At 39.1% G+C, this 20,853-nt stretch overlaps 1 protein-coding gene across 1 annotated transcript in view; it reads left to right on the top strand.

The window, feature by feature from the left end:
• The window catches only part of PCSK2 (proprotein convertase subtilisin/kexin type 2), a 243,851-nt gene extending 232,153 nt beyond the window's left edge, over nt 1–11,698 (top strand). Inside the window, exons 10-12 of the mRNA XM_040351270.1 lie at nt 3,175–3,275; nt 5,353–5,580; nt 9,920–11,698. Of these exons, the coding sequence (XP_040207204.1) occupies nt 3,175–3,275; nt 5,353–5,580; nt 9,920–10,406 (816 nt within the window). The 3' untranslated portion in view covers nt 10,407–11,698. The remainder of the gene's footprint in view (nt 1–3,174; nt 3,276–5,352; nt 5,581–9,919) is intronic.
• The last annotated feature ends 9,155 nt before the right edge of the window (nt 11,699–20,853 follow it).

Here is a 20,853-nt window from a genome sequence, read left to right as displayed (position 1 = left end):
CAGGAGGGATTTTGTCACACTCTTCTTTGCAGATCCTCTCCAAGTCATTAAGGTTTGGAGGCTGACGTTTGGTAACTCGAACCTTCAGCTCCCTCCACATATTTTCTATGGGATTAAGGTCTGAAGATTGGCTAGGCCAGTCCAGGACCTTAATGTGCTTCTTCTTGAGCCACTCCGTTGTTGCTCTGGCCATATGTTTTGAATCATTGTCATCCTGGAATACCCATCCACTACCCATTTTCAATGCCCTGGCTGAGGGAAGGAGGTTCTCACCCAAAATTTGATGGTACATCGTCTCTTTGATGCAGTAAAATTGTCCTGTCCCCTTAGCATAAAAAAAACCTAATGTTTCCACCTCCATGTTTGATGGTGGGGATGGTGTTCTCAGGGTCATAGGCAGCATTCCTCCTCCTCCAAACACGGCGAGTTGATACCAAAGAGCTTGATTTTGGAATCATCTGACTACAAAACTTTTACCCAGTTATCCTCTAAATCAGTGGTTCTCAACCTGGGGGTCGGGACCCCCTCAGGGGTCAAATAATGATTTGCCAGGGGTCACCGAATCCTGGGCTGTTCCAGAAGCCCGCACCGCTCTCCAAGCCTTTTTGTGGCCGCCCAGCAGGGCTGTTCCTGGAACCCACGGCCGCCCACTCAGCCTCTTTGCAGCTGCCCATTCAGTTCACGGCATGGCTTGGGGGCAGAGACTAGTCAGCTGACTGGTGAGGAATGTGAAGTGGGAGGGGCTGGAGGAGACCCTATCTCCGGTTTTCGGCAAAGGTGTCACTGCTACGAGACACCACAAAGGGGTTTTAATATTGTTCAAGTGGAAAGGAACCTTGGGAGCTCTAAATGTTCATGGGTTAGGGGCGCAAATTACCTGTCTTGCCTTGGGTGCTGACAACCCACGCTATGAAAATAATTTTATTGTTAGGGGTCCCCACAACCTGGGAAATTTTATCAAGGGGTCACGGCACTAGGAAGGTTGAGAACCACTGCTCTAAATCATTCAGATGTTCATTAGCAAACTTCAGACGGCCCTGTACATGTGCTTTCTTAAGCAGGGGGACCTTGCAGGTGCCGCAGGATTTCACTTCATCACGGCATAGTGTGTTACCAATTGCTTTCTTGGCAACTATGGTCCCAGCTGCCTTGAGATCATTGACAAGATTCTCCAGTGTAGTTCTGGGCTGATTCCTCACCATTCTCATGATCATTGAAACTCCACGAGGTGAGATTTTGCATGGAGCCCCAGACCGAGGGAGATTGACAGTTATTTTGTGTTTCTTCCATTTGCGAATAATTGCACCAACTGTTGTCACCCTCTCATCAAGCTGCTTGGCGATGGTCTTGTAGCCCATTCCAGCCTTGTGTAGGTCTAAAATTGTGTCCCTGACATCCTTGGACAGCTCATTTGTCTTGGCCATGGTGGAGAGATTGGAATGTGATTGATTGATTGATTGCTTCTGTGGACAGGTGTCTTTTATACAGGTAACAAGCTGAGATTAGGAACACTCCCTTTAAGAGAGTGCTACTAATCTCAGCGTGTTACCTGTATAGAAGACACCTGGGATCAAATACTTATTTCACTCATTAAAATGCATATCAATTTCTGACTTTTTTTTTATTTGTTTTTCTGGATATTTTTGTTGTTATTCTGTCTCTCACTGTTCAAATTAACCTACCATTACAATTATAGACTGTTAATTTCTTTGTCAGTGGGCAAACGTACAAAATCAGCAGGGGATAAAATACTTTTTCCCTCATGTTAGATCTAAAATACACAGTTGGAGTGTACTTTGTAAAACTTAGATGCATGTTCACTACTTTCTACTGTTAGTAGTGGCATGTTGGATATGTAAAGATCTGTCAATCACCTCTCTGTTATTTTATACAGTGTAATAGAAGCTTGAAGAAGGCAGACATGTTGGAAGGAGCTTTTGTGGTTGAACTGGATGGACTTGTGTCTTTTTTAAACCTGACTAACTATGTAACTATGGCAGAAAGGGCACGTTCAGGCCACCTGTTCAGTTTGCACATGTAGAGTCAACATATGACTATATTCCTCATAGACCAGTGATCAGTTGAGGTCCTCAGAAATGGGACTCAACGCAATCTGAACTGTGAAGTTTGCTGCAAGCTGGTGCAGAATGTAGCTTATTGACATCTTAACTTCCAGAAGCCTTGACAAATTCCTCTATTATTGCTTTCATACTGAAGTTCCCAAAGCATGGCTACCCAATAGCCATCCCTTTTTTTTAATAGTATTGACATGCTTGTCAATAGACAGTTATACAGACATGCAGCTTTCCATGCTTATCAAGTCTGATGTCATATTTGGCTTGTTCTTACCTCCCACTGGAATATTTTATAATTGCATCTTAATGGCCTTTGTGGGCATGCCATTGTCTGAGCTCAAAACAACCACATACAACCACTTACATCATCTTTTGCTGATATGGAGCCAACTGTAGTTGTTTTTTTCATTGCTCATAGAAGCAGCTGAACATTTGACATAGGGGTTTCCTCATCTGATTCCCAAAGGTGAAGGGAATTCCCATCATTGACTTTTGTCACAGGATTTGTACTTATGGAAAGATGTTCCCTCACTTCTTGCTCTGATGACAGTTTTGGACTTCTGCTTCTTTTCTGTCACTGTGACAAAAGTCTCCAAAAAAAGAGAGTTGTAAATCTCCCTAGCTGGGACTTACGCAGCAATAAACACTTGGCAGAGGGTCTAACCCTCCCCCACTATATCTAAAACTAGAAATGTTTTGCCTTTACACACAATGCATTCCCTTCTTTAACTTTGGATTGTTTTAAAAATGATACAGAGTCAATGTTCTCCTCTTTTGTGGCTTACTTGTCTGGTAATAGCACTGAGCAAAAATGTCCAGCACTGCTGCACTCAGAAAATACTGATCATATCAGTATAAACATGTACATACACACGTATGTTGTACTATGTTAAATTTTTATTTTTGAGTTAGTTTTCTTTATCATAAATAATTAACATTTGCCTATAAGCTTTCAGATCACTTTGGAATTAATCATAGCCTGTTTCCTTTAATACAAAAAGTAATGCATGGTAAATATTTCAGTGCTTTCAAATAATTTGAGTGCAATATGACTTTCTTAATTGTGTATGACCTGTAAATTATAAATTTGTGTTTTCAGGCTACAACAGATTTATATGGAAACTGCACTTTACGTCATTCAGGAACATCTGCGGCAGCACCAGAAGCAGCTGGGGTGTTTGCATTAGCCCTAGAGGCAAAGTATGTTCATGGGATTTTCTTTACATATATGGCAGATGACAGTAAACAAGACATGTTGTTTAGCTATGCAGAAAAATTTAAAGGGACTTTTGCACGTTCAGATATACCAACTGTGTAACTTGTCCAAAACCATTTACTAAAATGATTATTTATTTCATGCTTTGTTCTGGTTAATACACAAGGTTTTGATTATAAGGGTTGATTATCATTGAGGCCTCGTACACACGACCGAGGACCTCGGCGGGCGAAACACATAGTTTTCCTCGTCGAGTTCTTGTTAGGCTTGTCTAGGAACTCTATGAACCAATTTTCTCCATTCCCGTCGAGGAAAAAGAGAACATGCTCTCTTTTTGGCTCGTCGAGTTAGACAGTTTCCTTGCTGAAAAATGTACACACGACCGGTTTCCTCTGCAAAAAAAATCTCCCACCAAGTTTCTTGATAGATTCTGCCGAGGAAACCGGTCGTGTGTACGAGGCCTGAGACTTTTTTCCCCAACATTTCAGTGAGTTTGGCAATGTCTGGGGAAGGTGAAATGAACCTGGTTTTTAGGGTTGCAATTGGTCTATGAAAATAACATAAGCTTCTTTACATGGCCCCTCAGATTTTTTTTACAGAATAACAAAAACCCAAAAGAATGTAAGAAAAATAAAAACCAAAAGCAGACAGGCACAAAAACGAAACTAAATAAATGAAATTACAATAAATATCACCCCCCTCCCCCCAAAAACATTGATCATATAGGCGTGATCCTACCATCATATGATATTTTTTTTAGGTACTTGCAAATTCATTTGCATATGGTATATACTCAAGGGAGTCAGTTTAAATGTCAGTTTTATTAGCTATTAGTCACTGCCTGAGATACCATGAACAGCTCTAAATGTTACTTGAAATGCCACCGTAATTATATTAGACCACTCGCGGATAGTGTGGGATTAGTGGGGGTGTTTTTGTGTCTATAAAACCTTCAAACACACATGCAAAGGTGGGCACATGTTTTTTTTTTCAGTGGCTGCTGCCCTTCCTGCACTAAGGCCACTTCCTATATTCTGCTAGCAAAGTAGCTCCATCCAGTGGTGGCTCTGACTATGCACTGGGCTTCCTAAAGAATATCCAGTCATGCTGTTGGGCATCATTTTGCAAGCCAGGAACAGCCATGGAAGTGCATGGGCCACAGAGGGGCGATGTGGAAAGTGTTTTTAGTGCAGAGGAACACAATGATGATCCAACAGAGACTGTCAGCTATTGGTGGTTTAATACATTTATTTAGCCTGAGCCAGTATAATAAATACAGGGATTGAGGCTCATCTCAGGTCAGAACTTTAATATATTGGAGCTGATCTGAGGTTTGAAGGTGCATTAATTGGAGTGATCTGAGGTCTAAGGGAGCAGGAATTTGAGCTTATTTGTGGTCCAAAGGTGAATGCATTTGGACTGATCCAAGGTCTGAAGGTACAGTAATTGGGGCTGAGCTGAGGTCTGAGATTCTGAAATTGGGGATGGTGTGAGGTTTTAAAGTTCATGTATAAAGAATGATCTGAGGTCTAATATTCATGCATTGTGACTAGTGTGAGGTTTAAAGTTGATGCATTGGGGCTGATCTGACAGCAACTCTGTCATATATGTGGGGGAAATAAAGTCCTTCTTGCAAAGTTTATAGTTAATACTCACTTCTTCCACAGCCCTCACTGCCAGTTTTTGCTTTAATGAGGAACCATGGCCTGAAGACTATTCAGGACCTGACACTTTCAGTAGTGTTGAATCCCTTGTCCCTACTGCACTCAGTGGTTTGATTCACTGGCCCCTAAATCTCTACTGTGTCCTGTAGAGAAGTAGAGGTTGTGGGAGGAACCACAGTAGTACTCAGGGGCCAGGAATCTGACAGTCTGGAATCATTGGTATATCTGCATTCTTCTGTTCATTTGCTCTCTTCTGGCTGTTTAAAGTCAGATTCTTTATTCTACAAAATTGTTTAAAAATAGAGCTTTACATTTACATACTGCTATGTACATATTAAGGAAAATATAGTATTCATGCAAAGTTTCAGAATTGTAATTTAATTTTGTCTTGCAATAGTCCAGGTCTCACTTGGAGGGACTTACAACACTTAACAGTGCTAACATCCAAAAGGAACCAGCTGCACGATGAAGTTCATAAGTGGCGTAGGAATGGTGTTGGTTTGGAGTTTAACCATTTGTTTGGCTATGGTGTACTGGATGCTGGCTCTATGGTTAAAATGGCACGAGAATGGAAAACTGTTCCAGAAAGATTTCACTGTATTGGTGGATCAATACAGGAGCCAAGGTATGTTGTTTAAAAAATGGGAATTCAGAATGAAATAATGAATTCAGAATGTAATATATATATAGACTAAATCATGCTACTACTTTTTCTTTGGACCTTTTCGAAAGTTAAAGTGGTTGTAAACCCTCTCATGTACCCAATAAAGTGACTGGCCTCAGGTGATACACAGAGATGAAACAAATCCTCCTACAGTACATACCAGTAGGTTTTACCCCAGTCTTCTGTTCCCTGCACACAATCAAAAGAGAATCCAATATCCTCCATTTGTTAGCATCACAGAGGAGGGGGCAGAGGGCTGCAGTTTCATTGTGTGAGGGCTGATTGGAGGAACCGCACACACCCCCTCCACACAGCAAACAAAGGCAAAGGAAGGATAAAGCGAATAGACAAGCTCAGTGCTGAGCTCCCTCCCCATTACAAATTGTATGTCATATGTCGGGAAGACCTCTCAGAAGTGACTCTGCTGATAACAGAGGAATGAAGCATCAGAGAGAAACGACACTTTGAGATTTGGAGAAAGATAAGTAAACACTACAGATACATGTGCTTTGTTCAGATTTCATGACTGAGGTTTACAAACATTTAAAGCTGTCATATCCATCTACAAACACCTACCCTGGCTGCTGACATATGCAGATATCAATAACTGTCAAAAGAAAGAACAGAGTAATCTTTAATTCACTGGCTGTGATTGACAGTTTGGGGAAGGGGAAGCTCCACTTGTTTGCTTTCTCCTGCCTCCGCCGCCACATTTGGCACCTTTTTGGGGGGGGGGGGAGCGGTTACCTGTCAAACCCAGGTACCTGCTCCCACTTCTGGGTAAGATCACCGCACAATGATTTACAAACTTTCCGTCAGGACACAGAACCCAGAAAGACCCAGAAGACAGTGGGACCATTCACAGAAACACAGCATGACTCACGCATGCACAGTAGGAAACAGGCTGTGAAGCCTCAAGGCTTCAGTTTCTGTTTCCCTTAGTGAAGATGCTGGTGCCTGCACCCAGAGCCGATTGACGAATCGGCTAGGGGTGGAGTCATCAGCTACAGTATTTGTTATTTTTTTACAGGCTGGAACTCCACTTTACCTTTCTCTGTGCTATGAGAGAGGCAAAATGGCAGCACCCAATGGGGGAATTATTGGATATTTGTGGAAACTCTGGGGCACAGTTTTCTTCCCTGACTTATAAGCGAAATAGTTGACGACAGTTTCTGTAAACATTAGCAAAGGAAAGAATTGCTTTAAACTCTTGCATTTTCTTATCATTTCCTATGTTTATGAATGTAAACCTTGCAAATTATTTTACTTCTTTCCCTGTTCACTTCCTACAATAATTACTTTAAATAATAATAAATCTATAGTTATAATTCAACTTAAAATGTGCACAAACATATAGCGGGAATAAGTAATTAAACATTTCGCAAATCAAATGTCTCATCTCAAAACACTCATGCACTTTTTTTCCTAATTGCCAGATGGAGATGTCGCCAAAAATAGTTTATTATCAAAATGTTGAAACCATAGTGATCTTTTTAGCTTTTGATATTTAAGCTTTTACCCACATTATTTTCAGCCAAAGTAAAACAAACCAGCAGTCTCCAAGGGATTGCATTGCAACTTCCATTAAGATTTGATTCAGTCATACTATGTATAATTGTTTTCTTCCTCCTCATAGACTTGCAGAGCACAGTCTATATATAGCCTCTTGAATATCTTCCACGGTGCACCTTAGCAACCCTGTCAATTAGTGCAAAGAAGCCGGGTAGCATTTGTCGTCCACAGCAATTGTTGCGAGGCAGCTCCATTAATATTTAAAACACTTTATTATGCCATTGCCAGGATTAGAAGGAGCAAAAAATGCATTGGGAGAATGAGATATTATGCATAAAACTAAAACAATATGTAGCTTGTAATTATGTGTCAAGCGCCCATTCTTTAATAATAATCTTCTGCTGAAATATTTAAATGGAACATTTATCCTGTGTTATGTCAAGCAAAAACTTCTCATGTAAAGCCCTGCACACACAAAAGGATATCTGATGTAATCTAATCCGATGGATATTTTCGTCGGATATCTGATGAAGCTGACTTTCATCAGTCCTGCCTACACACCATCGGTCAAAAATCTGACCGTGTCCAAACGCGGTGACGTAAAACACTACACTGCTGAGAAAAATGAAGTTCAATGCTTCCGAGCATGCGTCGACTTGATTCTGAGCATGCGTGGATTTTTGACCGATGAACTTCCACACAGACGATCGTTTTTTTCTATCGTTTTTTTTTATCCATAGGAGAATTTTAAAACATGTTCTATTTTTTTTCACCGATGGAAAACAAACCGATGGGGCCCACACACGATCGGTTTGTCCAATGAAAACGGTCCATCGGTCTGTTTTCATCAGACAAATTGATAGTGTGTACAAGGCTTTAAATGACTTCCAGTTCAAACCAGACAGAAGCGAAGAATTTTAAATCCAATCTCCAGATAAACAGATTTTAGTCATTTCTGCTGTACAAAAAATTACCTCCGCTGAGGTGTATGACAAGTCCAAAATCGCTGCTCTTTTCTTTTTTAAATTTAAACTTTATTCACACCAAATGGTACAGCTTCCACTATACTTCTGGCCTGCTGTGGAGGTGTGGCCCTCATACACGGAAATGCTAGTTTTATTTATCTGTCCCCTTTCCCCTTAGCTATTCACAAAACGGTATGTATTCTGTGAATGGTTCACCAAAAAAACCCAGTTCCAAAACCTATACACCTTGCTCTTGGAGCAAACAAGGCCCCGTGATTACAAAAATGTATTGTTCCAATCTGTTTTCATAAATATCAGTTTGCGAAACAGGGTCAGTACAGTGGTGTAGTGGTTAGCACGTTCACCTAGGAGCAAAAGGGTCACTGGTTCGAATCTGACCACAACACCATCTGCCTGGAGTTTGCATGTTCTCCCTGCGTCTGCGTTGGTTTCCACACTCCAAAGACATGCTGATAGGTTAATTGGATCTTGTCCAAATTGGCCCAGTATATGTGTATATGTGTACGAATGTGTGTCCCAAGCGTGTTGAGATCCTACAGGGTAAATGACCACACCAGCCAGGCAGACACTGGCTGCAAAAAGCGCCTTGGGGCGATTCAGTTCACATTTGTAGCACTATACAAGTTATTCATTCAAATATTATATGCAAACTTGCCATGGCCAAAGTATATGCACATTGGTACCCCAACAAAGAATATGCAATATTTTTTTTCTTACAGTCAAGCTTATTGATACCAGTATATACAGTACATTATGCAGTGGAAATGGCAATGCAAAATGGCTAACAGATATAAGGTCTTTATGGACCTTGTTTGTGCACTGGTGCGCAGTTATGTTGGAACAGGAAGGGGTCATTCCCAAATTGTTCCCACAAAGTTGGGAGCATGAAATGATCCAAAAAGTCTCAGTAAGCTGACTCCTTAAGAGTTCCCATCACTGAAACTAAGCGGCCAAGCCCAACCCCACCAATTATTCGGACCAGTACGTCCATAAAGACATGGATGCGCAAGTTTGAGGTGTAGGAACTTGATTGGCCTGCACCTCAACCCGATATAACACCTTTGGGATGAATTAGAGCGGAGACTGCGAGCCAGGCCTTCTCATCAAACATCAGCGCCTGACCTCGCAATTGTGCTTCAGGAAGAATGGTGGTCAAACGTTCCCATACACACACTCCTAAGCCTTGTGGACAGCCTTCCCAGAAGAGTTGAAGCTGTTATAACTGCAAAGGGTTGGCCGATTCAATATTGAACCCTACGGACTAAGACTGGGATGCCATTAAAGTTGATGCGCATGTAAGGCAGGTGTCCCAATACTTTTGGCAATATAGTGTATGTTATCATGATTGTGTACATCTCTGGGAGCACAACCATGAGGCTCACAGTACAAAATGGGGTTGATTTACTAAGGGAAAGTAGGCTGTTGACTTTTCCAAAGTAATTCCCACTTTTCAGGGGAATTTCGCTTATTGAATGTGGTGCAAGAAAAATTCTGTTTTTAATTTTCCTTGCACCTTATTGGGTATTCTTTGCAAAATTAACTTTTACAACATTCATGAAGCAAATTCCTTTTGTATGTTAACAACCTTTAATACAACCTTTAACACAGCCTCACTGTGTGAGTACACTCTGACTGTTCAACTAGGTTTATACTAGTAGTATCATTGTCAAAGAGCACACACATTTTCTTCTGTTATTCTAAAATCTGTATTCTAAATTGTTTAGTTACACATGTTTCTAATGCATCTCGTAATCTGTATACTGTGTATCTAAAATGTCAAATCTATTTATTTCACAAAACAGGAAAATACCTACTGATGGAAAATTGATTCTAACACTTACAACAGATGCTTGTGAAGGAAAAGAAAACTTTGTTCGATACCTTGAACATGTTCAAGCGGTTATAACTGTAAATTCTACAAGGCGTGGAGACTTGAACATCAATATGACATCACCAATGGGAACAAAATCCGTCCTCCTGAGTCGCCGTCCAAGGGACGATGACTCTAAAGTGGGTTTTGATAAATGGCCATTCATGACAACTCACACCTGGGGAGAAGACCCAAGAGGAACTTGGGTTCTTGAAGTCGGTTTTTCTGGGAGTATGCCAGAAAAAGGTGTATTGAAAGAATGGACTCTGATGCTGCATGGAACTCAAAGTGCCCCCTACATAGACCAAATAGTTAGAGATTACCAGTCAAAATTAGCTATGTCGAAGAAGGAGGAGCTGGAGGAAGAACTGGATGAAGCTGTGGAAAGGAGCTTAAAAAGTCTATTAACCAAGAACTAGCACCGCATTGCATGTCTACCTTATATTTTCTTTTTCAGAATTTTCAGCATATCTTTCTAACACTTAAATTTCTGTATAGGATACAACAGCCTCTTGGTTCCATATGTTCTAAATATTTATAGTCATCTGTTCCTTTGTTTGGAATCAAATAAATCTATATCTATATATTTTTACAGTGTTACCCCTAATGGATACAATGAAAATTTCCATCCTGTCTGCAAACATGTTCTGTGTCTAGTTTTGTATAGAATTGTCTACCCTTTTTGCAAATGCAAATCAAATGTTTGGAGAGAAAGTATAGCTAAAGTAATGGATTATTAGCATTTTACATGATCTTGATGCTGTAAAATCTCAGCACATAAGAAGTATTCTTCATGTCGATAGTTATGGTGCCTAGTAAGGTGTTTGCAGGGGTTAATTGGTATCAGGGATTAGGTGAATCGATGGTTTAAGGTAAGGATCAAGGGTGAGAATTTTTAGGTTAAGCGTTTGAGTTAAAGTGATTGTAAACACTGTTACACCACTTTTACCTACAGGTAAGCCTATAATAAAGCTTACCTGTAGGTACCGTGAATATCTTCTAGCTTGCACCGTTTAGGAGATATACTCTGTAGTCGTATGTGCCGAGGGCACCGGCACATGCACACTGAAGAAATGTCTCGCTCATGCCTTTTTCATCATGGCTCCGGCCAATCACAGCGTCAGAGGCTGCAAACCTGGAAATAACTCTTGGAGACATGTCGCCGGTCACAGTGGTGTACGGGGACCACTGCAACAGCTTCGATCTAAGGTAAGTATTTCATAATGAGCTAATATGCGATGCATACTAGCTCGTAATGCCTTTTTTAGAGTTTACAACCACTTTAAGAGGAGCTAGATGAGAAGTTCTGCATTAGGGGTTCAGGTTAGATGTATATTTTAAGTGCTAGATTAAGAGTTTGAGTAAAGGGTAATATTTAATATTAGGTCGGGGCTCAGTATAAAGGGATATGTTAAGGTTAAATGTTAGGTGACAGATAAAGTGTTATGAGGGTTAGATCATTTTGCATTTCAAGTAAAAATAGGGTCAGGTTTACTATTAAGCCTAGGCTAGAGGTCAGGACAATTAGGCACACATTTTATTTAAACTACCAAGGACTAGCAGTGCTGGGTTCTAGGTGCCAAAAACACTCTACTGATTAAATTAGATGTAATCCTAAATGACAGAGATTAATATGGAATTCAAAGTATTGTAAATTGTACAGGAATGCTTTAATTAACCTATAATTTAATAAAAATTGCTATAAATCGTTTCAAAGCCACTGAATACTGTAACTATAATATATATATATATATATATATATATATATATATATATATGTGTGTGTGTTCTCACTGTGTGTGTGTGTGTGTGTGTGGTAGCTGAATTCACCACTCACAAACCCCAAGTAGATTAGTGCTTACAATTTACCTCCTACTGCATCTCTGTTCAGTTATCAGTGAATGAAGCCTACGCCAATCTAGGGTCTCAAAACATTGAAAAATATGTTGTGGATCCTCCAGTGAACGTCAAGTAACATAGCAAAACCAATCGCCCTCACCTGTCATATTTATCATGTAGCAGTTAGAAATCCAAGTGGAAAAATAAGTAATTCCAAAGAAGTTTAAAAATTTTTGGCAATTGCTCAGGACTTATGAACAGTGAATAATAATAATAATAATAATATTCGTTAAAAAACTAGACTGACAAAAGATAGCCAAAATTGTTAAAGGTTTCCACAGTTCACCTTATCTTTGTTGGCCTTGGTCAACTAATAATATGTTCTCTATGACACCATGAACTTGATTTACTAAAGGAGTAGAACATGTTAATTTTTAAAGGCAATTTTAATTTATAATTGCAAATGCAGCAAAACAAAGTAAAAATTTTTGCAAATAATACTTAATAATGTGCACAGAAAAAAAAAAATGTTTGTTTAACATGAAGCACGATTAGATGGTTGGGGGAAGCACAATGTTTCATCATGTGATGGTTTTCCTCATTCCCTGAGCTAAGTAAAAAATATTTTTTTTAAGGAAAAATCGTCTTTGTATATTGAATGAGGTGAAGTTGAGCTGACTTCAATCATAAAACCATGTTTGATAAAAAAAAAAACAGTTTTTAAAATTTTCTTTGTTCATTGTTGGTATTCTTTGTTTCACTTATTGGCCAAAATAAGTGAAACTTCCCTTTGAAAGTCAACATACTCTACTCCTAGTGTGCTGATTAACTAAAGAAGCAATTTTAACATCTTGTATTCACTTCCAATACTTATGTGTACAGGAAACACCTGTTTTTTTATCCTCTTATATGTCATATTGGGTAAAATTATTTATTGAGTAAAATTAGTGAAATTGATCCTTTAGTAAATTAGATCCCCTTAGGATGCAAATGATGTCTATGGTTAATCAACTCCCTCCTCTCTCTCTACTTTCTTCTCTGTTATATAATGAGTCTTTTGTAACTCTAAAATAACTTGTATAGTATTTTATCTATATTTATTTTAAAAAAAATTGGATGAAATATATTCTGTTTATTTTAAAAGTAATATTTGATAAGTTATGTTCTTCAGGGGAATACGTTTTTTTTTTTTGTTATGCCTAACTATGCCCGCAACAACTGCCAAATGTGCAATAAAATATCAGAACATATTGATTTTCTAAGATTGTGCCAGAAAAATATGAAGATATTAAAGCACAATATATATATATTTTTTTTCATTTTGTACTGAATTGTTATTAAAACTGTTTAGTGTTCACTATTTGCATACAATATGCAAATATTAAATATTATCTGAGAGCATTTATGCAAGGTATCATATTTACAGCAAGTTCCTTCATATGTACTCAGATGTTTAAATTTCAAAGTCTAAAATGTATTTTATTTGGAAGATAATAATAAACCAAAGGAAATCATGTAAATGAGTGTATGTAAGTGAAGGCGAAACACAAAAAGCACCGAGTATAGTGTGCTACACACACATGTCACATGTGCATGTGTATGTGCTAATGATACAAAACCTAATATTTTTAAAATCATCACTTTCTGTAATAAAAATATATTTGGTTTCATTCCACCTTTGTGAAAACTTCAGATGACCGTGTATATTAATTTGCATTCTTGTAATCATGCATTTCTATGTTAAAATGCATTAAATGTCTTATATAGCAGCAATTTTTAAAAAGTTTGTTTATATTTCTTAGAATTCAGATTTTTTAACAGTTAAATACTGTAATAGAAAAAAAGCTTGATTTGCTTTTTTATTATTTTGGTGACCTACACTTTGAAATCAAATGTAGAAAATTTTAATTCAGACTACAGGGGAAGTCATAAGTTACAAAATAGGAATATATATATATATACCTTTTTTATTATTACACTGAAAGTGTTTTATTAAAGATGACATGATTTTCAGTACTACAGTACTAGAATATAGTATATGACAGATATTATAGTGTGCAACCTTGTGTATTAGTCTGAATTTAATTGTGCTAATTTATTTAGCTATGATGCATATTATGTTAGATATGGAAATAGTAAAAATAGCTTTATGCAATATTTGTAACTTGTCTTTATCTACTTAAAACATAATTTGAGATATCAAACAATTCACAAGATTTTATTTTTATTTATTTTTAAATCAGGGCCATGGTATATGAGCAAGAACACTTACGGCACAACAATAAAAACATATGTTTATGTTACTGAATTTATTAATGAAATCAACAATGGAATTAAATGAGGTGTGATAGCAATAAAGAGCCTGTCACTGATATCTGTTAAGCCTCGTACACACGACCGAGGAACTCGACGGGCGAAACACATTTTTTTCCTCGTCGAGTTCCTTGTTAGGCTGTCGAGGAACTTGACAAGGCAAGTTTCTCCATTCCCGTCGAGGAAAAATAACACATGCTCTCTTTTTGGCTCGACGGGATCCTCGACAGTTTCCTTGTCGAAAAATGTACACGCGACCGGTTTCCTCGGCAAAAAAAAAATCCCAGCAAGTTTCTTGCTGGTTTTTGCTGAGAAACTCGGTCGTGTGTACGAGGCCTGAGAAGGCAGACTTTTTTTGTTTGCATTACCTATATGATATCCACACCCTGGATTTTTTTTTTTTACAGTTTTATTTTAATCTTTGTTAACCTCACTGGCGGTATGATTATTTCAGATTTTAGGTGCTGAAAGCGGTACCATTATTTTGCATGGAAATTTTGCGTTTTATATTGTAGGCCTGTAATTCTTAGAAATAACTCACTTAAATTTGTCAAAACAAGAGTCTAGTAGACATCCCGGGTATGATAAAGTTTGAAACACAAAATCATATATTGTAATTTAATAAATAACTATAAAATAATTATAACAAAATAATATAGTAATAATTAAAGTGTTTTTCAGTGTTTGATGACGAATTTCCCCACAAATCACTATCACTCAATTCTGCAAGTGATTCTAATTTATTATCACTGTTTTCTAGCTGGTCTAAAACCACTTTTGATGTAAAGGGACACTTTTTGGTTGCTATGGACAATCTACAGTTTCCAGGCAGAAAGAAAAGTATTTACAATGTAAAATTGCATGCAGGGCACTTGACAAACCACTAGGGACAAAGGGGATGTGTATTTTTTTTATACAGTACTGTAATCTATAAGATTACAGTATACTGTATCTATACTGTGTTTTTTACTTTTTGAATTTGGCGCTAAACTCCGTCCCCGTGCGTCGCAACACTTGCAGGGAACGGAGCTCGGCACTGTGAATCGAGCAAGACACGGCGGCTCGCAGATTACAGCGGGGAGACATCGCAGGATCCAGGGAACATGGTAAGTAACCTCTACATGGATCCTGCGAGGCAATCCTGAGTGTGGCTCAGGGTTACCGCTTTTGGTATGAAAAATTCACCCAGAGCCACACTCGGGAATACCGCCAGGGAGGTTAAAGATCTATTTAGTCAGACTTTGATAGTCTCTTAGCAAATAAAACAGTCACAGGCAAATAATAGTCTATATTCTCTACTTTTAGGGCTAGTTCACACCACATGCAGACCAGTGAATTTTTTTTTCTGCATCAAAAATGCATTGGAAAGTAGGTTATATGGTTTCCAATGGCATAGTTGACACCATTTGCGGTCAGTTCCAGGGCTTTCCAGTTTCAGAAAAAAAAGTAGAACATTTTTCCTGCACTGGACTGTACTGGAAGGTGATAAAACACATCATAAACGCACTGGAATAGCATTAAAAATGCACAGGGCCCCAGTACAGTAAAAAAAAAAGAAAAAAAAGGCATCTGGAATCCACCTGGAAACATGTCAAAAATGCACCAAAAACACGTTAAAAATGCACATACATTCTTGCATGCATCCGTAACAGATCAGGGATGCCTTTTTGTGGTGTGAACCAGCCCTAAAAAGATGTTAGCAACCACTTTTTTCTGTATTTTCTTAATTACAGCAAATAAACATTACTTTCCTTTTTTTAATGTAATCTCTGCTACGTTTTGGAGAAAATGTGTATGCATGTAAACCTTTCTCCTTTTCTTTTTTCAATAGTTGTGCAGGTGCTGTGGGAGGACACATTAATCTCTGTGACCCCTGGGTTGAGCTCTCCTGACAGAATTCCCAGACATCATAGAGTTTTTCTCACTTCTTAAGTAGATAAGAGCCTTTGGACATGTTAGCAAAAGGCTAACCTTGCTGTTCAGTCTGTTTTTGGCTCCTCACACTCCTTCCCTGCAACCTCTTCACCTTTTAACACTGTTCACAGTTTGGGAATTTACATCAGTGTATTGTACTAGAGTAATGCCTGCAGATAAAGCAAACAAGTATATTTTCACCTCTGTGCCAGCTGACATTCTTTATTCACATAATACCTCTGTTAACTGAGTCAGTTTCGCTGCAATTTGACCCCCATAATAGCATATCTGTCATGTTGCAGTGCTGGATAGATACCTGAAACACCCATTTCCTGAAGATTATTTCCTGTAAGAGAAAAATTACACTAATGTGCAAAAGATTTAAGCAGGTGTGCAAAAATGCTGTCAATTAGGAATGCTTTCAGAAATAGAAGTGTAAATGGTTTATTTTTTTTTATCAAACAGCAAAATGTAAAGTAAATCAACAGAAGAGAAGTCCAAATCAATATTTGGTGTGACCACTCTTTGCCTTCAAAACAGCATTTGTTCTTCTTGGTACACTTGCACACAGTTTTTAAAGAATGTTAGCAGGTAGGGTATTCCAAACATCCCAGAGAACTAACCACATATTTTATGTGGATCTAGGTTGCCTCACATCCATATGTCTCTTCATGTAATCCCAAACAGACTTGATGATTTTGAGATCAGGGCTCCGTGGGAGCCAAGCAATCACTTTCAGGACTCCTTGTTCTTCTTTAGACTAAATATAGTTCTTAATGATATTGGCTGTATGTTTGGAGTTGTTGTTCTGCTGCAGAATACATTTGGGGCCAATTACACACCTTACTGATGGTATGGCATGATGGATAAGTATCTGGCTGTATTTCTCAGCATTAAGGACACCATTGATCCTGACCAAACCTTCAACTCCATTTTCAGAAATGCAGCTCCAAATTTGCAAGGAACCTCCACCATGCTTCAATTTTGCCTGCTAACATTCACTATTGTACCGCTCTCCAGCCCTTCAGTGAATAACCTGCCTCCAGCTATAGCCAAATATTTTACATTTTGACTCATCAGTCCAGAGCACCTGCTGCCATTTTTCTGCACCCAGTTACTATATTTTCGTGTATAGTTAAGTCTCTTAGACTTGTTTCCAAGTCAGAAGTATGGATTTTTGGCCACAATTCTTTCATGTAGTCCATGGGTGCTTAAAGTCCCATAATGGCTCTTCCTTTGGGAGTAATGCTTGTAACTGTCAGCAGCATGCAATACCTCATGGGCCAAAAGTTGAACAACCATTATGTAGACTCATTCTTTCCAGACTTCTCTGAACAGTAGATGAATGTACTTGGGTCCCACTGGTTTCCACCAGTTCTGTCCTGATGGCACTGCTGGATGTCTTCCAATGTGGAAGGGAAGTAAGCATGATGTGTCTTTCATCTGCTGCATTCAATTTCCTTGGCTGACTACTGTGTCTACAGTCCCCTTTACTTTGTGCTTTTTCAAAAGAGCTTGAGCGGCACATCTTGAAACCCCAGTCTGCTTCAATCTTTGCCTGGGAGAGACCTTGCTGATGCAGTATAACTACCTTGTGTCATGTTGCTGTGCTCAGTCTTGCCATGGTGCCTGTGACATGGAACAGTCTTCCACCTCACTTTGGTAGCAAAGTTTTGCTGACTCTCACTCAACTTTAAGGCTCCTACACAGTTGTTACTGTTTCAGTTAATGACTGTGTTTCAACCTACATATGAAATTGATATACTCGAGTATAAGCCGACCCGAATATAAGCCGAGGCACCTAATTTTACCACAAAAAAATGGGAAAATGTATTGACTCGAGTATAAGCCTACGGTGTCCATCCGCATGCCTCAATGTGCCTCACTTTGCCTCACTGTGTCCATGTGCATGCCTCACTGTGTCCATGCCTCACTGTGCCCATGCCTCACTGTGCCTATGCCTCACTGTGCCCATGCCTCAGTGTGTCCATGCCTCACTGTGCCCATGCCTTACTGTGCCCATGACTAGACTGACTTTAACATGGGAGTCTATGAAAGGGGTGCCCGGCTTTGAAAAATGGGGCTACATGTGTGCCAAGTTCCGGGTCCAGGGGACCTACGACTGGCCGGTATCGGGTCCCCAAAGTCACTGGAGAAATTACCATTTAACATGGGAGTCTATGAAAGGGGTGCCTGGCTTTGAAAAATAGGTGCTCCCCGGCCGTAGGTCCCCCGGACAACAAACTTTGCACACTTGTAGAGGAAGAGTGGGGCTACATGTATTTAGGGTCCAGGGGACCTATGGCTGGCCGGTACCGGTTCTCCAAAGTCCAGGAGATCAGGTGCAAAAAGGTGACTCGAGTATATGGTATAGTAGCACATGCTTGAAATAATTGGTTGATCATACACCTGACTCTAATCCTACAAAATCCCTGATTTTGTGCAAGTGTACAATGTGCACAAGTGTAAGAATTGATGCTGGTTTGAAGCCAAAGGGTAGTCACACCAAATATTGATTTGGTTTGGATTTTTCTTCTGTTCACTCACTTTGTATTTTGCAGACTGACAAAAATTAACAATTAAAATATATATTTTTGAAAGCATTCTAATTTTACAGCATTTCTTCCTGCCTGCCTAAAAATTTTCACAGTACTGTACATTACTTCCCTTCAGACATATACACCTCCTCTGTCAGCTTAGAGGAAAATTCTGCAAGATGGTGGGTTTTTGGTACAGCCACAAAGTTTTTCAAGTATGCATTCACACGTTTTCCCTATCTATTGCATAAATAAAATGAAAAGTTTTGTTCTGCTTTCAGTGTTTTTTAATGGAAAAAGGGTGGTAGTTATTAGTATCATTGGCTGTCACGCAAAATAAAATATACAAAATAATAATAATAACAAAAGTGATACTTTTACTATTGAAAAGTAACAATGTTGTTGTTTTATAAACACATTTTTATAATAAACCATGCTGTGAATACCCTAAATACTCCATATAACCAATATAGCCAGCAGCTAATAAACATCACACTCCCCAGTGCTCTTTAATAGCACAAAAACAATATCAGCGCCGGCATCTATAAGCATGTTGCAATGAATGTGAAATAATCAGATTATTGTGAAATGATACCAATTAATACATGTGATGTAAAATAGTAAACTGCAGTCAGTATCAAGTCCCAACCAGGGGCGGACTGACCATTGGGACTCTCGGGCACTGCCCGAGGGTCCCATGCCACTAGGGGGGCCCATCAGGGTTGCTAGGCGCAATAAAACCAGGGACAGTATGTAAAAATCAGTTATTGTTTTTACATCTGTCCCTTATATGTCCAAAACCGACATGCTTTTGATGTTAAAATCCTGAGATTTTAGCTGCCCTGCCAATGCAATACCTCCTGGCGTGGTGGCCATCTGTAAGCCCAGGGGCCCCATAATCTTCTATTGCCCAGGGGCCCCATGAGTTGTCAGTCCACCCCTGGTCCCAACTCTTCCACCACATGCATGTTCAATGTGTTCACACCAACTTGGAGGCTCAACAGAATATGTTAATTTTAAGCATGTCAAGAACACTTTTCCCCAAGGGGGTCAGTATGCCCAAAATAATGTACACCTCTTCCTACCAACCCCAAACAGATCCTTTACCAATTTTACAATCCACTATCCCTCCCCTTGCTCCTTTGACTCAGAATATATATTCAAAACTGAAAAATATCTCCTTATGGTGTTGCACTCACTTATAATTTAAAAATAAACTGCTTCCTATATGTTGTATAAATCATTCAGATAAAAGGCTCATTGAATAAACAGACTCGCTATCCTTGAGTCGAATAAGCATCCTCTATAGGTCTTTTCACAGGCCTGGATTCTCTCCACCAATCTACACCAAAACCTCTTGGCTCTAATTCAGATTGGGTGGCTTCCAAAACATGCACAACACAAAACAATGGGAGTCTTAGCAATCACCGATGGGTGATCGCTAAGACTCTTATTGTTGTGAATATGTGCATGTGGGAATAAAGCATTGAGAGAGAGGTGCAGCGACTGTAGCTATCACTAAAGCCACGTACACACGATTGGATATCTGATGGAATCTAATCCGATGGATTTTTTCGGCGGATATCCGATGAAGATGACTTTCATCAGTCTTCCCTACACACCATCAGTCAAAAATCCGACCGTGCCAAAACGCGGTGACGTACAACACTACGACAAGCTGAAAAAAATGAAGTTCAATGCTTCCAAGCATGTATCAACTTGATTCTGAGCATGCGTGGATTTTTCTCCGATGGAGTTCCACACAGACGATCGGATTTTTCTGTCAGTTATTTATCCGTAGGAAACATTTAAAACATGTTCTATTTTTTAACACCGATGGAAAAAAGACCGATGGGGCCCACACGCGATCGGTTTGTCCGATGAAAACGGTCCATCGGTCTGTTTTCATCAGACAAACCGATCGTGTGTACACGGCTTTAGGGTGTGCGCTGATATTTAATTTATAGTTGTTTGTATATGGCTTCCAAAATATACTTGCACTGATATTAGAGCCAAACTTCTAACAACAAGCTTCACCACCAAGTGAATCTAAATCACACTCTACCAATGGGTGTAGTTTCTTTATACCAGCCACCGATAGTATATTAGAAGGCTCTAGTAACAAATGAGGAAGGCTTTAAAATTAATTACAAAATAAAAACCTGAGACTCAAATAAAACAACCTTAAGTTAATTAAAATAGTGCTCAGCTGGAAACCGTTGCTGCTTGTGACCCTCAGGGTCTACTTTAGTGGCCCTCAAAT

This window comes from Rana temporaria, chromosome 4, assembly GCF_905171775.1.
Source record: "Rana temporaria chromosome 4, aRanTem1.1, whole genome shotgun sequence".
In the NCBI taxonomy this organism is placed as follows: Eukaryota; Metazoa; Chordata; class Amphibia; order Anura; family Ranidae; genus Rana; species Rana temporaria.
Note: the sequence above shows the minus strand (reverse complement) of the source record. Positions and strands in the feature narration are given on the sequence as shown.